This window comes from Fusarium proliferatum (genome assembly GCF_900067095.1).
Source record: "Fusarium proliferatum ET1 genome assembly, contig: FPRO_scaffold008, whole genome shotgun sequence".
Taxonomy (NCBI): Eukaryota; Fungi; Ascomycota; class Sordariomycetes; order Hypocreales; family Nectriaceae; genus Fusarium; species Fusarium proliferatum.
Genome location: NW_022194797.1, coordinates 55,339 through 76,874, shown reverse-complemented (window position 1 = coordinate 76,874; position 21,536 = coordinate 55,339). Strand labels below are relative to the sequence as shown.

General features: G+C 50.0%; 7 protein-coding genes across 7 annotated transcripts; 5 read left to right on the top strand and 2 right to left on the bottom strand.

Moving 5' to 3' along the window:
- Positions 1-3,520: 3,520 nt before the first annotated feature.
- Positions 3,521-4,325, top strand: FPRO_13684 (uncharacterized protein; the record flags this gene model as incomplete). Its single annotated transcript, XM_031218628.1, has 2 exons — positions 3,521-3,650; positions 3,712-4,325. The coding sequence occupies 2 exons, from the start codon at positions 3,521-3,523 to the stop codon at positions 4,323-4,325; spliced, it is 744 nt and encodes a 247-aa protein (XP_031084467.1).
- A 541-nt stretch (positions 4,326-4,866) lies between these two features.
- Positions 4,867-5,181, top strand: FPRO_13683 (uncharacterized protein; the record flags this gene model as incomplete). The annotated part of the gene is made up of 1 exon (XM_031218627.1): positions 4,867-5,181. One exon carries the CDS (start codon positions 4,867-4,869, stop codon positions 5,179-5,181), a length of 315 nt encoding a protein of 104 aa, XP_031084466.1.
- Positions 5,182-8,409: 3,228 nt separating this feature from the next.
- FPRO_13682 (uncharacterized protein) lies at positions 8,410-9,828 on the top strand (the record flags this gene model as incomplete). Its single annotated transcript, XM_031218625.1, has 2 exons — positions 8,410-8,656; positions 8,717-9,828. The coding sequence occupies 2 exons, from the start codon at positions 8,410-8,412 to the stop codon at positions 9,826-9,828; spliced, it is 1,359 nt and encodes a 452-aa protein (XP_031084465.1).
- A 426-nt stretch (positions 9,829-10,254) lies between these two features.
- Positions 10,255-13,398, bottom strand: FPRO_13681 (uncharacterized protein; the record flags this gene model as incomplete). The annotated part of the gene is made up of 5 exons (XM_031218624.1): positions 10,255-10,298; positions 10,350-11,597; positions 11,644-12,282; positions 12,362-12,948; positions 13,001-13,398. 5 exons carry the CDS (start codon positions 13,396-13,398, stop codon positions 10,255-10,257), a joined length of 2,916 nt encoding a protein of 971 aa, XP_031084464.1.
- A 1,735-nt stretch (positions 13,399-15,133) lies between these two features.
- On the top strand, positions 15,134-15,451 carry FPRO_13680 (uncharacterized protein; the record flags this gene model as incomplete). The annotated part of the gene is made up of 1 exon (XM_031218623.1): positions 15,134-15,451. One exon carries the CDS (start codon positions 15,134-15,136, stop codon positions 15,449-15,451), a length of 318 nt encoding a protein of 105 aa, XP_031084463.1.
- Positions 15,452-17,963: 2,512 nt separating this feature from the next.
- On the bottom strand, positions 17,964-18,938 carry FPRO_13679 (uncharacterized protein; the record flags this gene model as incomplete). The annotated part of the gene is made up of 1 exon (XM_031218622.1): positions 17,964-18,938. One exon carries the CDS (start codon positions 18,936-18,938, stop codon positions 17,964-17,966), a length of 975 nt encoding a protein of 324 aa, XP_031084462.1.
- A 548-nt stretch (positions 18,939-19,486) lies between these two features.
- Positions 19,487-20,656, top strand: FPRO_13678 (uncharacterized protein; the record flags this gene model as incomplete). The annotated part of the gene is made up of 1 exon (XM_031218621.1): positions 19,487-20,656. One exon carries the CDS (start codon positions 19,487-19,489, stop codon positions 20,654-20,656), a length of 1,170 nt encoding a protein of 389 aa, XP_031084461.1.
- Positions 20,657-21,536: the final 880 nt, after the last annotated feature.

The following is a 21,536-nucleotide window of genomic DNA, read 5'->3' as shown; positions in this document are numbered from 1 at the left end:
TCCTAGACATCTCTAATATGCCACACCTCAACGATGATATCTTGCATATGATCACTAAGGGACTCAATCCCCGCGACCTTCTCCGCTTCTCTTGGACCTCGAAGAATGCTAAGAAAATTATAGGCAAGCCCGGAATAGAGAATATGAGACATTGGCTTCGTCTCTGGAATGAGTTTGGATGGGCAGATGAAGTTCTGTCGCATGGACAAACCCCTATTCTCGTATTCCTGGGGTCATATGGATATCTTCTGATAGCAACTCCAAAGGACAAGACAGTAAAGAGAGGCGGTCTAAGAAACAATGAAGTTGCACGGAAAGACCTCATTACCAAGATCAAGCAATCTCTACTCTCTAGCAGAACCGCCCAACATGAATTAGAAATCCAATTTGATGGTTTCAGACTGGATATTAGTCATACCTTATTTGCATCCATCTTTCACGCAAGTGGAGAGATCTTTCATAGCGGTCCACCAAAACAGCTGGAAGTGGCTGTATACCAAGGCAAGAATCATGTTGTTACACCAGTCTTTGAACATGACGGATGCATAATTATTGAGATACCTGGTTTTACCCCAATCACTCTTCTTAATCAAAGCGTTGGGGAAGATCGTTGGCATATGCTGGCGCATTCGTTAGGCTACTGCACTAAAGGCTCAGGCTGTAAGCTAGGCCATCTGTTTAATTAGGGGTATAGATGGGATAATCAGGTTAGCCAGGTTAGAGTTGTGAATTGAAATTGTCTGTATGTAGAGCTAGAACCTACCTAGCGCTTGAGTAGATCAAATTGACTGCATATTGTAGGCATAAAGCATTCAGGACGTGCAGGTACAGATTAAGGTTTAATCAATTGCTTAGGGCATTTGAATACTGTAGCCAAAACAGGATTCCCGCTTAGTTCATTTAAGATCCCGAGATTATAGACCATACAGTAACTGGTGGCTATAGGTCGCTTGGAACGGAGATAATAGGAACACCACTAACCTATTGATTCTAAACTTATCTAACAGCAGCTACCCTTCAAACAACTAAAAGTAAGTATTGCTTTAGCCGCCAAAAACAGCAAACTACACACTTAGAGGTAATAGGCTTTAAGTGAACTTATTACTACTAACATCTAGGACAGTAAAGGAAAAGAGTGATAACTAGACTAGAAAGAATAAGGCAAAACTCTTATAGGTTTAGCAAGAGTAAGGCAATAATGAGAGAGATGTATATATCCTTAGCTTCAGAGCCCTCTAGGCGCCGGCCTACCGGGCGTAATAGACTTATGTGTGTGTGTGTGTACCATACATATATTGAACAGGTGCTGGGGCCTCACGTGTTACGAGCATACTTACTTTAAGATTACGGATGCAATGGTAAAACCTCTAAGGGGAAGATTTCAACAGAACATAACAGGAATGCACCGATGTACATCAATGAACCGAATACACGTATTGTCTGACAATATACAGTACCTCATCCAAGTCCTATTTAAGTTAATTCAGTGGGCCGTACAGTATGCAGGAGCACTGGCTTAAGTCACTTTCCAGAACCTAACAGCTGGGTGTAGTGCCTTTATAGTAGGGCCACTGATTCATTCCAGTAATTAAATGCAGTTTCGATCTTAGAAACTCATAAGCATCATGTGATCGTGGTTATCTGAGGTCACGCCGTAGAGATCTTTAGTGGCGCGATACAGGTTGCGGCTGGCTTACGGAAGATCCACCGTCAGCTACCAGCGACATACCCCGCGGTGATTCATGCGCTGAAAGCTGACTCTACGCGCGTGTCTAACTAAGCCATTCTCTAGTTCGAAACAATATATGTGCTGTAAAGCATCACTGATAGACGCCTTGTCGGCTGAAACGAGCGACCGGGCGTAGCAATTTGTGTCATATTTGCTTGCCTTGCTGGCGAAAACCTTCACCCCTGATCACCAGGCAATCTAATTATGTCTTTTTGTAAAGAAGAGAAAGAACAGACACGAGAGGTCACTGCATCTACGTTTTTATACAATTACGAATCAGATGCAGTTACAGACGATTATTTTGACGACTGCATCGGATGCGGCTGCCGCGAGAACTTCGATGGCACCGTCAACAATAACAGCCTTGAGTTTTGTTTGCCACTTAAGCCGTCCCGAGTCCATTTACGTAATGTCGTAATAGGGATTGAAAAACAAAGCGTGGTAAACAACAACCACAGTCCGCAGCTTTCAGTCTCTGATATCGCTGCTGCTGAGGTACGAGCCAAGATCGAGGAGTTCCGTGAACGAGCTGAACTCGCGTTAACGGATGATTCGCGACTCTCAGTATCTGATCAAATTCACTACCGAAACTCAGGGTGCTGCGGTGAGCAGACGAGCGCCGAGCAACCGCCCAAGTTGGAGCGAACATATGAGAACAAGACACACGATAAGAGGTACAAAGACCCAAACAGAAAACGCTCTACTTCGCCGTCGCTCGCCGTATTGACGTTCGCCGATGAAATGGTGGGATATGAACAGAATGCACAGCTGCGGCCTCGGGTTAACAGAAAACCAAGCAAGCAGATCCACAGACCTGTTTAGTACTATACCTAGAATCTAGTGGATAGGAAGGATACAGCAAAACCGGGAACTAGTGCGTGTGGCCGATGCTTACATGTGATGTATCATTACGCCACAGTACCCGTACTCGTTTTTACGGAAGAGATGTTTCATCCAAAGCGTTTTGGTTACACAGATAACCCCGGTACTTCAGCTTTTGGAATGTAATATGCGCATAGTCTCAAAAAGGACAAGTCTCCTAAATAAAAACAGAATAATATGATTTTGTGATGACTCAACCAGTAAACTTATTTGCAGCTGCCTGAGGTATCAGAAGCCGTCTCAGAGATAAGCAGATCAAGTTACTCAAAAAAGGATATACAGTGCCGGCCGAAATCAGAGGCCGCCTTGGCTTTTTACAAGAAGTTTCTGAGCATGGGTCATTTGTGGCTAGTGTGGCTTTTACAGTACGTAGGGAATGTCGTCATACTGTTATGGCTTACAGCCGTCCAAAATGATTGCTTATAGCTGTAAGAAAGTCAGCATATTGCCTCTGTATGCGATATGTATCCAGAAAAGGTTTATACCTTATTCTCTTGAGCTCGTTTATATATTAGGGTCGAGACTAATACATGGTGACCTTCTAGAAATAAGCAACCATAGTTCATGACGGTGCGCGAAACCGCTATCTGTACTATGCCAGCCACGTCTTTGACATGGTCCATGCTCGGAAACTTTTTGTAAAAAGCCAGGGCGGCCTCTAATTTCGGCCGGCACTGTATTGATGCTTAGAAAGAATATTACAATGTCATGGCGGATAATCAACCCATATCGGTGGAAGCACTTTACTCATGTGATTTCCTTACTCGTCACCTTTCTTCTTAACATATAACCACGCTCTTCCGCTCTTTACTGCTCGTCTGTTTCCTAGCAGATTTTTTTTCTTCACAATTTTGGGCCGTGACCGGGCGAGAAACTTACAACAAATCACCTTATAACAATCTATTCGCTATGCTCGTTAACCTTCTTCTTGCTCTCACCCCAGCAGCTTTAGCTTTGGCTTCGCCTACTCGGAGTCATGGTCAAAGGCCTAGTTGCGAGTATGGGGATTCTATGCCTATTCTTCCCGTTAATGGTGGCCGTAAGTCTTTATTCCACGTCAGCTTTTTACATTCTCTCGTAACTTACCACTCGACTCAAAGCTTCTGAGCTCCCTGCCCCTCCTCAAGATGTAACCCTAAAACATATCGCCCTTGGTTTCGGAATTCAGAACTATAGTTGCACTAACACTGGCGCTACTCCTGTCGCTGCCGGTGCTTTAGCTGTTTTGTATGATGCTACTTTTCTCTACCCAGGTCAACATAGTTCGGATGTAACACCTGAGGAATGGACTTTTCTTCCTTCTAATATTCTCAACACCGAAAAAGTCCCCCTGAATCGTATTGAGAATGGCGGTGCTTCACCAACCAACCCTTTCCCTAAGAAAGAATCTCTCGAGGTGAAGAATCTGAACAAGAACATTCCCTACCTCGGCCACCACTTTTTCACCACTGCCGGGATCCCTACATTCGACCTGGATCCGGTCAATCAACTCCTGATTGCCAAAAGGATTAGCGGCATTAAGGCCCCTGCATCTACTCCCACTGGCCCTGGAGGAACTAGCGCTGTTGACTGGCTCTACCTAGGAGATGCTGGTGGCAGCCACGGGGTTTCTCTTGCTTACCGTGTCCTGACGGCAGGTGGGTCTTCCTACGGCTGCAAGGGTAAAGGAATCGATAGCGTCCCTTACACAGCTTATTACTGGTTCTACGGTTAAATAAAACCATCCATTTATAATGTAGCATAGGCTTTTTTGAATTTATATGAAAAATATGTTTGGTTGTACTTTTTACAACAAATGTTGAGTTACCTCTGTTAAGCTTGAGGCTCGAAGGCTAGATATAGTTCTGATACTAAAATATCCTCTATATTACCATCAGTTCATCATGTCTACCACAAATCCTCACGAATATGTATAACTGTACAGTCTAAGAACAGTAATATAGGCATTCAAGACTCAGGGAATTAGGACAGTCTTAACAGGCTAGGATCGGAATACCATAAAGAGAACTCTTCCCTTGCAGATACTAAAGATTCTGGCTCAGAAGACAATGATTTATATCATATCCACCAGTATCAGAATTCTAAGGAAAGGAAAAGATTCGCAAGAGCTGTCGCACGCCCATTGCGAGACTGTGACATGGCGGCACTCACCCTGTTGAGTCAAGCATCGTCTCGTGCAAGATCTGTTCCCTCTGATGCTCGTGCGTTTCTTGGTCAGTAGCTCGAGAATGTTTCAATGAAACGCATAGCCGAAAATGGAAAGATTACGTTTGAATTTTGGGTTGAGTGACCCGTTAGCGCAAATTATCCGCAAGCCCCAGTGTGCAGGTTCAACCGGTTCGGTTATTGCCAATCAATCACCCAAACGAGCTCCCGTAAGATGGGCAAAGTATTCAGACGATGACGATGACTTCCCCATAGAACTACAGGAAGAGGAGCAGCTTGGGTGGGTCAAGATTCGTGGGCGTTTTGCTCAACGTTCCCAGGACGATGCAGCTCAGGTCTGCAAGTGTACTACTGTACGAAGCTCAAAGACCGTGGGAGACTTTGATTGTATTAAGCTCATCTGAAAGGGGGGGTCTTTGAGTATAGGTGGGGTATATATAAAACGAGCTAAGGGGTGCTGTACAGTAAAAATTGAAATTGGTTATCCATTCACATACAGTACACATTTAAGTTTCTAGCGCACGAATAATGCTTACGGGGTGAATATAGTAATAACTCAACATACTGTACTTGGCGTGTCCTTATGATTAACCTGTGATGGGGCAGCCTATAGCACTTTGGCGCTGCACCCCGAAGCTAAAGTCTGCTGCACTTGGCTATAAGTGGATAATATACTTATTCTTGCGTTTTAAGCTTTTCTTTAATACAGTACTATGTATAAGTATGTATATAGAGATAAAGGATACTGTAAAATTAATTGTCTACTATAGAGTAATTATATTTAGCTTTTGATTATATATATAAGCTGTAAGCATTGATATTACCAAGCAACTATGTCATTAATATGCTCCTGGCTTAAATTCCTATATAGTATTAATAAAAGACAGAGAAAAGGGTTAGCCGATTTCGAACTTTACTATAGCCTTTTAGACGTTAGCCTACCTGGAGTAATACACTTAAATTATATTATACAGTACTGTAACCTGTATACATACAGTATTGAACACCGATAGCTTCCTGTCCTACAACAATAGCTCTCAATAAAGGATGTTTTCCCATCTCACATATATATACCATAGACACGCAGGCTAAGACTTAGTTTATATTTCGCTTCTCAAAGTACCTACCGGGTCTAGGCCTAAAGAGAATACTTCTATCTCCCACTGCTGACTTATCTCCACTCACCCAGATTTTTTAGGCAGCAACATTACTTCTATGTACTTCCTTCACGCATTCAAAAAATGCTTACGCACGCATAATACAGCCAAATTCAGACAAATAATTGCTTACTAGGTAAATTCCTGCAGCAAATTGTCTCCACTCTGGACTTTCTAAAGAGAATATTCTTTTGAAGCGGAAGGTAGAGGTGTTCAGCACTGTATAGTTCGTTCATCCTCCTTGTCATATTTATGTATGAACTATTCAAGAGCACCTGAGAAGGCTTGGGCACCAGAAAGGTAAGAAATGAAGAAAAAAAGAGAGAAATATGGCGCAAGCAATTCCCTTTGCTACTTGGGGCATCAGTGTCAGGCAGGGGTGCCCGGGAATGAACTTGCGTGGATCCTTAGCGCTTACCAGTAATCGCTGGCCACTGTTGGCGGCAACTACCAAGACTTCACGGCTTCATGACGTAAAATCTTTCATAAAGTAGTTACTGGGAAGTCACTTCATGCTCGCTGGTACTGTAGAGTGAGCGAGTAAATGAAAACTCGCCAGTCACTCTGGAAATTCTCTGCTGATGCCTAAAAATTCACCAGTCATTGACCTTTTTGTCATGAGGAAGTTTACTGGTCATGTAAGCAATTGCGCAGGGCGATCGATGTGGCTTCTCATAGCTGGCAATTTTCATTCTACCAGGTTTCTCGCATATCCCACTGCGAAATCTGGCTGTCTATCGCCTTCTTAGACCGATTCACTTTTGTCGGTTGTGGCCCGTTGTCATTGGATGCCTCGCGCGCTCCAGCAGGAATTCACCATTATGGCGTCTCCTTTCTGCAGGGAGGATGGCATTGTGTTTGTTCTACGGTAGGACAAAAAACTGGCTGGGGTGATTTGCTCCGATATGCACCCTTGTTGATGAAGGAGTAATCGCGGACACGCTGCTGCCGCCTCTGGTTTAGCGGCACCGCCCAAACAGGCAAGACGCGCGTGCCGGTGTGCGGCATGACCTAGCATCACGTGACTCCCTGTATATAAGACAAGAACCTCCTCTGACCCTACCAACATGTATCTTTGACCTCTGCTTCTTCCCACGCTCTGTCCATTTGAATCCACTAGTCTCCATTTTCCGCAATCATCGCTGCCTTCAGCCCATCTCCCTTGGCCCGTCCTGCCACGTCATTGTTCTGATTTGGAACGCAGTTCTCTCGCGATGCTTGCATCCCAAAGCTTGATTGTGGAGGGAATGAGACATGTTCTAGCATTCGTTTTCCATTCTGCCCTCTGATATTATTACCTAACTCTACTGTTTGTCTCGTATGGCTTCCTTTCCCATCTTCTTCTCTCAGAATCTAACAACGCCAACAGTCTAGAGACAGTTCCCCAGGTAGGGCCGCCTCACAGTGGTGTGATGCTTCTCAGGCTGTAGCAGAGTATCTCACGGCAATGTTTTCCCTTGTGAGGCCTCCAGTTGACGCCCATACAATGGCAGAAATGCCGCAGCCGGTTTATCAATGCCCCCTGCTGCATGATGGAGGATGGTGCCATCTCGGACTCGCCTCCTGAACCTGATACGAGTGGCTCCGGAGATCTCTGGCACAAACTTGCTCCCCGATTGGTTCCCTCAGCGGGTAGAGAGTGTGAAGCGTCTGATCACGGGTGGCTTGACGGGGCCCGAGACACCAATTCCCTGTTCAGGGGTTGCCAAGACTAGCCGCCGCTTGGGCGGAAGTTCCTTGATTACTTCCTGTTGGTCCTCGGCTCACCCGTTTCCGTGCGGATCGGGGTGGCTCAGGCGCTTTAGAAACGGGGCAAGTCAGCATGCCGAGAGGTATGGTTGAGTGAGAAGGAGGAGAGGGACGCGCGCACTACGGCGAGCTGTTGGTGTTGCACGCATGCGACCTCCGTTAGTCTCGCTGTTGCGGGATCATGAGACGTCCATGACTGCATCTCAAGCTCTCTCTGAATGGCCCAAAAGGTTCCTGGCTGTGACGATCGACATGCGCGGGCGTAGCGTCGAGCTTCATCACGATCAGACGGAAGAGCTAGTGCCCCGGGGAACTTCCTACCCGGTGCTGTCTGACCAACTGGAAGTGACGCGTCGTGTGTGAACAGTCCAACACCCATCATGACCTGCCTCATCTGGTATCTCCTGAGAACTCTGCCTTGCCAGCGAGTGGCGTGGATCCCTGGTGATATGCGAGAAGTGTGGCCCGGCAGTGAAGTGATTGGCACGAGCGAGAAGCGGTTACGTGTCTTACCCGTATCCAAACCACCGTGATCTTGTAAAACGAGGAGAGGCACCACGACGACACCGGGCTCGGCTCCTGGAAGGGTTAGGACTTGTTTGACCGCATGGTTCAGCTGCGAGCATATAAGCCGGACAATGCCCGTCTATCTTCATCTTCAATCTGGCCATACTGCGAACACCAAGCCCCTTAACTCTTTCCCTCCCTACACACTGCAACTCAAGTATGACCTCGTTGATTATTGACTCTGAGCAGCGGAAGCTGTTGCAGAGCTTCACTCCTCCTGCCTCTCAGCCAGGCACGGCATCTTTACATGACAAGGAGGCGCATTCGGCTCTTGGAAAATCTAGGGACACAGCGATTTGTATTCCCTCTGATGTCGAGTCTGATACTGAAGATGAAGACGATGCGAGTCAAGAACTCGATGGTTCGCCACCTTTTACAGCACTTACCAGCACTGTGGATTATTTAGGTAAGTCATCGAGGCTATGGGGCCCCTCTTGGGTGGAAGGTTCTGACAACCGACGTGTAGATCTAACTGTCACCGAATATGGCGCAACTGAGTCAGAAGCTACCATCAGCGCGAACATTGCGTCAGCAGTATCCCCGACTCAAGTGGATGCCGCCCTAGGTTGGCCGAATGAGCCAAGTGACTCTCACCTCGCTGATGCTGGACTGAGCCAACAGTCTTGTGGACGGAACACGTCCACTGAGTGTCAAGATATCAATTTTGCAACCCCTCCTACCAGCCCTGAAAGTCAACCATACCCAGTTGCGGCAGACGGGAAACAGCTCCGACCTGAACCAGCCAGTCAAGAGAGCAACACGGTGGTCGATGCTGTCTCTGACTATGACGTTTGTCATAGCTCCCAGCCTCATCAGGATTCCCCTTCAACTGGCGCACACTCTCCCCAGACTGCGAGCCCCATCGAAGTGGTCCAGGCACCATTCCAGGAAAACGAAATACCCACCTGCAAGTCATACGAAGATGCCATTCCTAAAGCCCGCGCCCCATCTCCCGCAACATCCTCTGATGGACCGTGTCAAGGGCAAGCCTCGGATGATACAAGCAGCGCGTCCACCCATGTCGAGTCTGAAGCCACGAAGGTTGTGTGTAGTTCCGATGCCGAAGTGTCTTCCACGTTGCCGTCACTTCGTCGTTTCCGCCACAAATCCTCGCAGATGCATAAAACCATGCAGTTTGAGGACGGTGACGCAGACAGTGAAGACTCAGGGAACGAGGACGGTCTTGACAGGTTAGAATCTCAACATAATGAGGAGAACTCTTCTTATCTCCCAGATGTTGAGGATTCTGGCTCGGAAGACAATGATTTAGATGATGTCCACCAGGGTTGCAAGCGTCGCAAGATTTCGAAATCCACTTCCTGTTCGGTCCGCAGTACCGCCGCCAACTTTCGGGGCTCTCGCAAAAGACAATCGACAACACGTACCGCGCAGTTACCTAGCGATATCCGAACACCAGAAGCAACGCCAGCCCCGTCCGAAGCTAGCATGTTTCTTGCTCAGTTCGAGGAATGGTCTCTCAGAGATGTCTTGCTCAAGCGCATCACTGAGGGCGGTAAGACGACATTCCAATTACAGTTTGAAATGGGACCACGATTCATGTCAGCGGAATGCTGGTAAATCCATATCGCATATCAGGAACCGCAGAAGGCTGCCCGAGACTCTGCACTCGCCTGCAAAATCATCTGGCGGAAGATGGACGCCAGACGAGGACAATACTGTACTCAGGATGAAACAAGAAGGCAAATCTTGGGTCGACATCCAGCGCGCCCTTCCACACCGTTCTGTGGGCACGATTCAAGTCCGGTACTCGACTAAACTCAAATACATCCCCAGTTCTGATTGATAGGAGGTTTTGTTTACGAATGTGGAGGTATCAATAAGGAGACAATCTATTTGCCTCCGAATTTCCAGAGTGACCAAATCTGATCATGTATAGAGTGAAGTCTTGTGTGCCAAATATTGACTCTTGGTATTGTGGTGACCTCTTGCGAAACGAGATGATGTTACGAAGTTTAGTCAATAGTCTTCCAAAAACCTGTCACACTAACTAACTGGGCCATTCTTTCCAGGCCTGGTTGGCGCATTTACTGTTGTCGTTAGGCATTTGTACACAAAATCATGGTTGAGCGACCTCGTACCTCGGCTGGAGTACAAAAGTTGCAAGTTGCGTATAACAGTATACGTCTTGGGATGACTTAGTCCAAGGATCTTTTCGTACCCTTCTAATGCTCGCTTATACATCGCTTCGGCTTCTGGAAGCTTTCCCTGGTCCACACAGAGATTTCCCAAGTTGTTGACCGTATCGAGGGTCGATGTGTGATCCCGTCCAAATGCCTTCTCCCTCCCTTCTAATGCTCGCTTATACATCGCTTCGGCTTCTGGGAGCTTGCCCTGGTCCGCGTAGAGAATTCCTAAGTTGTTGACTGAGCTGAGGGTCGATATGTGATCCCGTCCAAGCGCCTTCTCCCTCCCTTCTAATGCTCGCTTATACATCGCTTCGGCTTCCGGAAGCTTGCCCTGGTTCGCGTAGAGATTTCCCAAGTTGTTGACTGTATCGAGGGTCGATGTGTGATCCCGTCCAAGCGCCTTCTCGTTCCCTTCTAATGCTCGCTTATACATCGCCTCCGCTTCTGGAAGCTTGCCCTGGTCCGCGTAGAGCATCCCCAGCATATGTAGTGAGTCTATCACCAACTGGTCTCCGATATACCACCTGCCCACCGCCTTTTGTATCCATCTACGCACCATTTCGGCGTGTGGAATCAGTTTTCGCTGCACCACCCAGTACTCCCTCGTTTCCCTCGCGGGCACCGACCGTCCCACCACGGCGAGGGCCAGCCTTGCCCACTCGTCCTCCTGTCGTTGCCCGTCTAAGTACGACGCCCATTGGTGAACTACCGGGTGAATCGAATAGCCGTCTTTCGATCCTTGGTGGATTTCGATCATCGAGTACCGAAGCAGTAGCCCGACTACATCGAGGAATCGCACCTCGTTGCCGCCTATCTCACTGAGCCATTGGGGCCACCGGTCTTGCGGTCTTCTACCATTTGCTGTCACTGCTAGCAGGCCATACCACAGCTGCTTGTTGTCGAGGTAAGACCACAGCCGCAGTAGTTTGGCAGCACTGGGGCTCTGACCCTCGATTTCCTTGAACGAAATGGTCCACGTTGTCCCGACGCTTCCCTGGTTGTAATCCAAGAGTGGACGGTTCGATGCGTCGTGAGGACGCATCAGCTCGTCCCATTGCTCGTTATAGATTCGCACATACGTTGTGGGGTCGATATTCTTCTCCCTTAAATACGAGCCTGCTTGCGCCAGCGCAAGTGGCAGCCCGTGCAGCAGCTCTAGGAGGTTGGCGCAATCCGGACCTGCGACAACGTAAGACTCAGCTACAATCGTATAGAAGTTGCAGAGAAACGGGTCATAAACACTCACCAAGTTCGCCGCCAAACCATGTTTCGAGTATGGCCTTGCCCAAGGCCGTGTTGACCTGACCTAACCTTCGAGACTCACCCAGCTGTGCCAGATGAGAAAGCCGTGTCGTGATCAGCACCGACCCATGATCGCCAGGTAGGTACCGCCTCGGATCGTAAGCGCCCATTCCAGATTCTTGACCGATCCAATCTTTGTCGACGTTGTCGAAGATCAATAGCCATTCGCAGTTGTCAGGTTGCTCAAGCCACTTCATCACATTCGCCACGGCGTCGTCGAGTTCATCCTGGCTATAAGTGCGACTGTCCGTCCAGCGTCGGCTGGTTTCTGGAACTTGGTCTTTGGGGATCTTAGATATGCAGCCGGCGATGCTTCGCTTCAGCTGGTCCTCCGATCTGCCGTCGAGCCAGAAGACCGAGCTGAAAGCGGCCTGGTGGCGTCGGGCGAAATCAATGGATAGCTGCGTCTTTCCTACACCGCCGAGTCCGAAAAGGACAAATATTTTCCTGCCTGTCCGTCGGGCATGTGATCGCTGCGGGAGAAGGCAGTTCTCCAGTTCGATCGTGTCGGCCGGCCTAGCGACAAACTTATCCGATGCGGGGACACCGTCCAGGTTGAAGGGTGTCTTGAAAGGGCCAAAATCTTGGGACGGCTGGTTAGTGATGCTACAATGACCAGATTGGAACGTTGTATATAATCTGCAATACTAGGGATGACTAACATTGCCTTCGCGCAAGCCCGTTGGCGCACGCCTTCATCTGTCTAAACACATCCTGCGACGCGACATACCGTCCAGTCGCCGCTGCAATGTCGCGCTGTTTCTTTGACTCTGCCAAGCCGACATGCTCGAGGCCGCGAGAGACATTGAAGCGGTAGTAGCGACCTTCGTCGTCGAGGCTCGACTTGTCGCGACGAAATTGCTCCGCCGTCTTCTCTGTTTCCGTCGCAAGGCTTGTCAACGTGGCCCTGATGCCCAGAACGTCATCGCGCACGGGCTTGAGCGCGGGTACGCCCGTACCGATTGACACCAGGCACCGCAGACGGCTCCGCAACTGGTCCTCGCCCCAAACGTCCTGGGCTTGGGTCCAGAGCGTGTAGACAGGGTTGTTGTCTCCTAGAGCGCCGTCGACGAACTGCTCTTGGTAAGGCCCGATGGCAATCGGATCGAAGAAAGTGGTCGCGGCAGATGTAGCCCGGCAGGCTTGCCAGATCGTGGTGGAGTCGTACAGGTGAGCGACCCCGCGGGCGGGGCGGTAGCTGGTCAGGCACACCGTGTCTCCTGTCTCTTTGCTCGTCGCGCAGACGAGGCTTTGGTTCGTTCAGTGCTGGAACATCAATCAGAAGGGTGCTGCGAACATACACTTTGCAGGCATCGTCAGAGCAATCTTTGAGAAGAGCGTCCTTGCTGTGGCCACTGTCCGCCAGGGTCTGCTTGACGGCCTGCTCGAGCGCTGCGCTGTCGAATCTCCCCTGCAGCTGGCCATTGATCTTGACTCTGTGGCTCTTCTTCTCAAACACCTTGTTGGATAGCGACGAGTAGGCAGCGATGCATTCGTCGACAGTCATTCGGAGGCGGCCTAGCATGATGGCGATCAAGCCGCCGGTGCTGGTGCCAGCGATCATGTCGAAGTAATCACATGGCTTGGGCGGGGCGTCAGGGTCGATAGTAGACATGAGATTTTGCAGAATCATTAGAGACGACAGGCCGCGAACACCGCCGCCATCGAGGGCGAGAAGTCGAATATCGTGACCGGGCATCGCTGTGGTCGTAATGAGCTATCCGATGTTGTAGGTAGAGAAGGACATCGGCTACGGTAGGGAATCGACAGAGAGGCAATGTCGCCGCAAAGACCTTGAGGAGGTGCCTCAGGCCTTTACCTGCTTACGGAGTGGGGGACAGGCGACAGGCGAAGGCATCGCTCCAACCGCTGCAAGGCAGACCGTATGGCTACCGCCCTGCCAGGCGAGCCGAAACCAACCACCGTGATGCAGCAGGAACGGACCCACGCCGACCCAATCACACCAATTGGATATCGGCCAGATGCGCGACGTCAATTGGGATACTGCCCTAACACTGGACACAATCGGGCTGCAATCCAATAGAGAGACAGTCTGTGGTTTGATGAGAGATCACGCTGACTTGGCGCCAGCCACGGCACGTAAACGGTCATGGTTGTCACACGTCCCCAAAGCCCGAGGGAACGTCTGCGCAGCGCCTAAGTGTTATGTCGAGGTGTCGGAAACCCGTCAAGGTGGGTGGAGAAGGCGTTGGCTGGGATACTCGGTTGAGAGGTTGGTTGGGATGCAGGCCGAGACGGTGTCGGGGAAGGTGTTGGTGATGAAAGAGCTGAGTCGAGTTCTCGGAGGAGCAGCATGCAATAATCTTCTGGCCTGAAATTTCGCTTTCCCAAACAAGCTAGGCCCCATCTTCCCAGAGATCACGGTTGTTCCGACCGTTCTATTCCCGGTAACCGCTTTCCCCGCCCAGGGAACCTCCATATGAACGCCCCTTGAGCATTCTTTCCGCTACGGTGCAATGGAGATCCGTCAACAGGTACCACTGCGGATGCCTAACGAGGCCGTGGCGTGGCAGAGTCACGCTTGGCTTCCTGCCGAGGCATTTCGCTAATGATTGGTCCATCAAAGCCCTTGTATTCCCACAAAGCGCGAGACGGCCTATTGGACAAGGCTCAAGGCCTCTAACCAATTAGATTATGCTAAAAGAGGCATTCGGGTGTGCGAATTTGTCGAGTACGTACGGTACTGGCAGCAGCTGTTACTAAGGAGGAGCAGGTACAAGGCTTAGATTCCACAACGGCGCTTCGCTTGCTCCCATCCATATCCGCGGCGAATGCCTCCTGCTACCCGCAAAACTTGGCTTTAGCGCGTCGCGGACTGTGCAAGGCACGCTTATCAAGGTCCATCCTCAGAGTAGTGGGCAAGGAACGGGCCGCTCGCCCATGCTGACGACATTTAAACACGATCCAGGCAATGGGTGGATCAGCAAGATCAATTTAGTCACATGCTGTCGCCTACCATCTGCGAGGACTCGCCAACACGATACACGGCCCGCTTCCCAGCGCTGTACGGAGCGCCGCCAGGGCCTGCATTGAACCAGTCCTGCTCTACGGCACCGAAGTATGGTATCTAGAGGCAACCCGACCGCGGTGGGACCAAACGTGTAAAGACCAGCCGTGTAGTATTCCTCATCTCTTGCAGAGAATGAACATGGCTATAGTTCAATCTATGCGAGCTATACTCCCTGCCTGGAAGACGACACCGATCGCCATCCTCCATCGGGAAAGCGGGATACCACCTATCACTCAGCTTCTTGAAGCACGTCGATACCGTTTCTCCGCCCGCCTCAAATCCCTTGATGAGACCAACCCCCTCGTGGAGCGCACGCTTCCACCCAGGCAACCCACATACCATCAGCTCATCAAGCGGAAGTACCAAGCTCCAACTGCTCGCACCCTGTCCACGACCAGCCCTCATGCAGAAATTTTTTCGGCAAGGGACAAGATACACCCTTACAGGCAGCCCCGAAAGAGGAATCGGAGGAGACCTAACCACCTGGATCGTATACTCAGATGGCTCATTGTCCGCGGAGGGAGCAGCCTGCTATGGCTTCGCCATTCACCAGAAGGGCCTCTCCATCTACGACGGCTCGGGCCGTCTTCGACCTGCCGAGGTCTTTGACGCTGAAGCTACAGGAGCACTGGACGGCCTCAAGGCCGCTTTGAACCTCCCAGGATCAGCGGCACGGGACATTATAGTCTGTCTAGACAACCTGGTATCAGATTGTTCCTAGGTGATAGTCTGATAGCTGTAGAAATGCTCCATGAACGTTCGAGCTAGAGAGGCAAACCGATTCGGGCTCATCAAGCCGCAGTGTGTAATAGAGTTTATTGCGCAAGGCTTATCGATGCCGGCACTATTAATTGCAAGATAGGTAAAGGAAACCATCCTGCTCACCTCATCAAGGCCTAGAGCAGCCATAACCTCCATTAGCTCATTTTGCTCCTCGCAAAACGGCAGTAGCAGGACGCATTAGCTGTCCCATTTATGGTAAGCGACAACGCTATACGGCAATACATACAGGACCAGGTGTTTAATATTGAGGACATTAAGGGCCTTAGTCTGGTAGTCGCGACGGTAGGCGAGGTCATGGTTACCGAGCACAATATGAACTGGCGGCATGATGTCGCTGAGACTGATGAAATGGCAACTCGCAGACAGCACATGCGTCGGCTGTATCGTGCGGCTCGTCAGCAGGTCGCCGCACACTACCGGGCTGATCTGGTTTCGCTCGGCTTCCGCAACCACTGCGCCGTCTTTCGCACCCGATCTCAGTCATGATGATTGAAATGGGGGTCGCTGAGGGGCAGCTACCTCATCGTACTGGCCGACGGCCCTTGGATGACTCATGATTGCTGAAAGGGGGCAAAAATGCCATACAATGAGGCGTCATGGAAACCTAGGAGAGAGAGAATGGTGGGATTGAAGAGCAGGGCACTGCCCGTTATGGTGTCAGTTGACCGAGGTGTTATATCTCCTTGACTGCGCGAAGACTCCCATTGGGTATATGGCAGGGATCTTAACCAATTACAATTAGCATCTCTCTCTCATCACCTAAATCAAGATATCCGGCTAGTATATTGCCACCTAACTATGAGTGACTAAAATAGTAGCCTATTGGCACCCCTCGGGAGTCTTTGCGCAGTCAAGCAGATAAACGAGGGGAATGGCTCCCCTTAGGGCTGCTCCATCCTCGATCACCTAAACTATTGGTCATCTTTGGTACTCTTCTATCTGTACCAACAGTAGGACGTCCAGGTACGTACGGCCTGCTGCCCAGACTGGGACACATCTTGTACCGGTAGGGCTAGATTGATTACCCCTCCAAGGCCAATCCGAAGGCTTATCAATCAACAACCATTACTGGCTCTCCACCTCGGGGTCCTGCTGAGCCTCAATCTTATCCACTCCATCGCTACATCCGCGGCAATCTATGATTTGGCAAGGAAGCGGGTCAGGGCTTAATTATTCCCAGTAAAAGTTTGATATGATATCTAACTTCCAGCTTTGCAGCACACATGCTAAGAAAGTAAACAGGACGATACTGTTGAAGCAGGCAAGTAGGTGTTTCTGCGATGAAAGAAATGACGGTGATTGTCATCGCTTTGAATGTTCTAGAGAGAAAGGGTGATAATGGGCGATAAGCATACCCTAATTGTTGAAGTCTCGCTTGGCGTGAATCTCGCAGGAATTCCTTTCCGAGTCGACGAGCTCCAGAAGACATGGGCGGCAATATGCAACCTCAGCAAAGCTTTGTGCCACATCATTGTTTCTTGTGGCAGTACATCGCTTGCATCGCAGCTCATTCCTCATTACTAGAAACGCGGGCTTTCTCTTATCTTCCTCTTGTGGCCTCCTCTCCTTCTCTATGTCTCGCATCCTTTCCTTCTCTTTCATCAACATCTTATTGCTTAAAATGAGGCGATCCTTCCTAGGGAGGCCCTGGAACTGTCTGTTGATAATATCGTCTCCGATCAAGCCTTCTGAGGTTGAGAACAAAGCGTCTTCCTTAACCTTAGTAAGTAATTATGCTCATGATGTCATCGCCTCAGGGTAGCTCACCATTGTGATATAAGGCAGGTTTGGAAAGGTTGGCTTTTCGCTAATGTAGAATACTTGGTGCTCACGTTCATGGAGGTAGGTGCTAGCCCTGTTATACCAAGCCAGATTACAAGGCCCTCGTACTATTCAACCAGGCTTGTCATATCAAAATCAACATTGCCACGTTCAAGGGTCCATGCAGCCACCCGAAAAGTCACAATTCAAACCCTGTCGAAGCCGCTGTCTTTCCAGCTAACATTGCAGTGCCTCACTCACCGCCAGTTGTCTATTTCTTGAGTTGTTGGTGGAAACAAGGATACCGTAAAGATGCAAAGACTGAAATGCAATCACTGCAGCTATATTCATGCCGCTGCCTCGCTCAAGTGACATGGTATCGATACAGAACGACAAGGTAGGTTACTCATGGGCTGAAGAACGCCGTCAGAATATGGAGATGTTAAGGGCGATTGCTCACAACGACACCCGAGCAGCCCATCGCCAAGGCGCCCCGCTTCAGTTATTGGGCTACGCCTTTGTCTAGTTCGTACATCACAAAACTGAGGGTCGATGGAAATAACTCAACTGCAACTGCGACCTCAGGAGCCCAAATTAACAGCTCATCGCTGACTCAACCCTATCAACAAACTATTTGAGGAGGCCATTTTACCTTAGCTGGCTGTGGTCATGAATACCAGCTTCACTCGCTAAAGTCCTGGCTTCTGCGCTGTCATAACAACAAGATCGAACATGGCATGAAAATCCCTGCGTTTGGCATCCTTCCGAACCTCCATGTTCAGAACCTCCACCTGATTCTCTGACCATCCTAAATGATCTCTGAAAGGCTTCGCTGTGAAGGCATCAACGCCCTCAATGAAGTTTACGCCCAAGAAAGCCCCGATCTCTCGCAACCTCTTGTCCCGAGGCCACGGGCCTACAGGAAACTTGAACCTTTGCTCGTTAGTGTTGTAGAAGCCGGCCCGCAATGCCCAGTTCTTAAACTCAGGGGCGGGATCGAGCGTGCGGCCGATCTTTTCGTGGACTTTTTTGAGGTTTTCCATCAACCTCACTAGAGCATTGTCTGACTCCAGAGTTCCGTCATCTGAGTAAAGCGTGTTGACAGTTTCCTGAAACTCCACCCACCCACCGGGATTTAGGTGCTTGTAAATTCGGCGTACGAGCGCTGGCCAGTCCGCGATGGCACCGGCCATGTAGCGACAGTGGATGTAGTCGTAATTCGTAGGCTCTTCCCAGTCTTCTTCAACATCGTCAACGTAGAAACTCACATTGGGTGACACCCATGTAGGCTGGATAGCGCTGAGATCAACGCCGACGACAGTTGCCTGAGGGTACTCATCTGCAAATTCAATGGCCCATAGGCCGGTGCCGGTACCAATATCGAGGACCCTAAGATCAGAGCTGTTCGGGTTTATGGGTGCAAGAAAAAGCTTATCCTGAAGCCCGAGTTTGAAAGCGTGGTGAACCAGGTCGAGGCGATCTTGCTCTCGCTCGTCGTTTGGGTAGTTATATGACCCTTGGCGGTAGCTGTGGTAGGTTCGCCCGTGTTTCTGCTCGTACCTAAGCATATAACTGTCTATGGAGGAGCTCATCACTGAAAGCTCATCGCCGTAATCCGATTCGTTCTCATAATCGCCAACTTCAACCTCGGCGGCTGCTGACATTGGTGCAAACTATGGAGCACTGAAGGATGGTGTTGGAAGGGGCAATTTGGCCAAAGAAATGTCAGGGCGAATCAAGGTGAACTGCGCCAAAGATAGCTGATGAGGCAACAGACTGCCTGATGCAACCTTTAAGCTCTTTCTCAAATACCTCTTGCTCATCATTACGGCTGACTGATGGACCGCGTCATCTGATTTCCCTATATTTCGAACGAGGCTCCTACCGTTGTCTCTGAGTGCAGTCGGCTTACAATGAGCAGCTTACATGCATGCTACCCACCATGTAAACCTGGTCCCACCCCACTTCGCGGAAGTGAGCCGTGTTAGATCCCTGTTCAGACCCCACCAAGAATCCTGTCAAGTGACAGGATTTGATCCCCCTGAATGTTGCCAGTTGGCAGGATTTACCCGCTGGAATCCTGTGACTCAACAGGATTTGGCCCCCTTGAATCCCGTCAAATGGCGAGATTCAACCCCCGTGAATCCTGTCGAGGAACAAGATTTGCCTCCTGGTCGGACTCGAGCTCACTCTTTCACTTTTCGTACTCATCATGGCTACCCAAGCCCAATCCTCTAGTAGCTGTTCTGCTGCTCTTACAGTCACTGTTGAAGGCACTCCGCTTGACATCAGAGCAGCCTCGAGAGAACAGCCCGATGCTCTCCGCACGGCATTGATCAAGGCCCTGGGCTTGGTACAGCTCTCTCCTTCAGACTTGATTCTCATTCAACTTCAGGAGAGATTTCGCGTCTCTCTCGAAGGCGCGCGATCAAAAACACCGGATCGCCTGTCCTCAGTCGTCTATTCATGCAAACGAAATAGCACTGAAGAAACATTATGGGAGGCCCAGCTTTGGCACTACGGCGGGGCGCAGCTTGTCGATGCTGTTCAGAGTGCCATCGGTAAGGTCTCTCTGGATGGCAAGCAATCCTCCGACACCATGGCGCCTCATTTAGAAGTCGGGGGACAACCTGCTGTAACCGCTTTCTACCTCATGAACTGCCCTGCGAACCTGGATGATTTTGAGAAGGTGAAGGACAAGTTCTTTGCCTACGGCGGCACGTTCACGCTGGCAGCATGTGCCGTTGCGATATCTGACAATGCCCAAGTCATGGCCTTACTTGAGAGATTGCCGCCAAACCACAAGAGTGAATTGGTCGCGCATCTGCTCTGCGTGAGGCCACACAGTGATTTCTTCCGCATCGTCCAAGTCGTCTTCACATCAAAGGAACGCCCAAAAACGATGAGATGCCGTATCGGACCTGCCCCCCGCAAACGCAGGAATCGAGACGGAGAACAAGCCGCCACGACGATAGAGGAGGATGAACAGCCGTGCAAGAGACGAGCAAGGAGGGCCTTGACGCAGCACGCCACTGACATGGCTTGCCAGCATGTGCTACCCCAAACTCCACCCACGGCTAGGCTTGAGAATTCCAACGAACTGGAAACCGTTAGTGACTCTTTGCCCTCATACTTGCATGGAGTCGGAGGAACGGGCAGTTTTCAGACCCTTAACAAGAGGGTTGATCCAGCAGGTTCTTGTTCTGGTGATGGTAAGACCCTTTTTGGCGTCCCAAGCTCTACCCCCGCGGCAGGCTTTCCAAGGTTAGGAAGCATTCGAGCTGACTTGGACACGACAGACATGCTTCTAGATAGCAACAACTTCTCGTTCGAATATTACGGTGTTGAACTAGACACGCTCGACTTCTCTACACCTTTGTGAATATTGCTAAGAAAAACACCACTTCTTCAGCGCCGACCTCAATGTGGGCAGGCCCATCGATCTCCTGTTTGTCTCCCGGTCTAGTCAAGATGCCTTTGAAGAAGGCGGATGGTCCTTGTTGAGAGATGAGTATGATATTGCCGGGAAACGTTTCGCGTGGCGTGGGCTCGAGGGTACCGACGAATGGGCCGCGACACCGGAAGACAAAGGCTACCTTTCCAGCCGTCTATCAGAGGGACTCATCAGCAATATGAACGATCACGCGCTCGATACTCAAGTTCAGAGCTCACCTCGATTTTGCTGGCCTTTATCAAGCCAATCATCCTCTCCTTTCGACCTGGGTGTTTGCACTGCTCTATGGTGCTGCCTTGATACGACGCCCAATCGTTGTCGCCCAGTCCAACAAGCCAGCTGGCGAGGTTGCCTGCTTGCTCCAGAGGGTCGTCGTTATAGGTACCGGCACTCATGGGGTCTAGAGCGTCAGCTTGCTCTCGGATTAGCGCTCTCTATATGCTACCTACACTTGAATGATGACCGGAGGTCGAAATTCTATGCCTTTTTACCACGCTGAATCCCCGCACATTTTACCGACATCCAACCTTCAATCACTTATGGTGGGCACTAAAGCCGTAGATTACCCGGCAGCTTTTTACGAGGGTGGGGGGACGGACTGCCAGATTGGGGGTTTTGAGTGGGGAACGAAGTCGCTGCCACGCCAGCACGTTCAATGTCACGAGTTCCAAGAGTACTGTAATAAATTTATAATATTTTGCTAAGTTTATGGGGAAGTAGGCGCTGATAAATGCCATCGTTTCATGCTACTGCGTGTTTCGGCCCAGTCCACCAGAGAGATAGCATCGTATTCCACCTTGAACGCTTA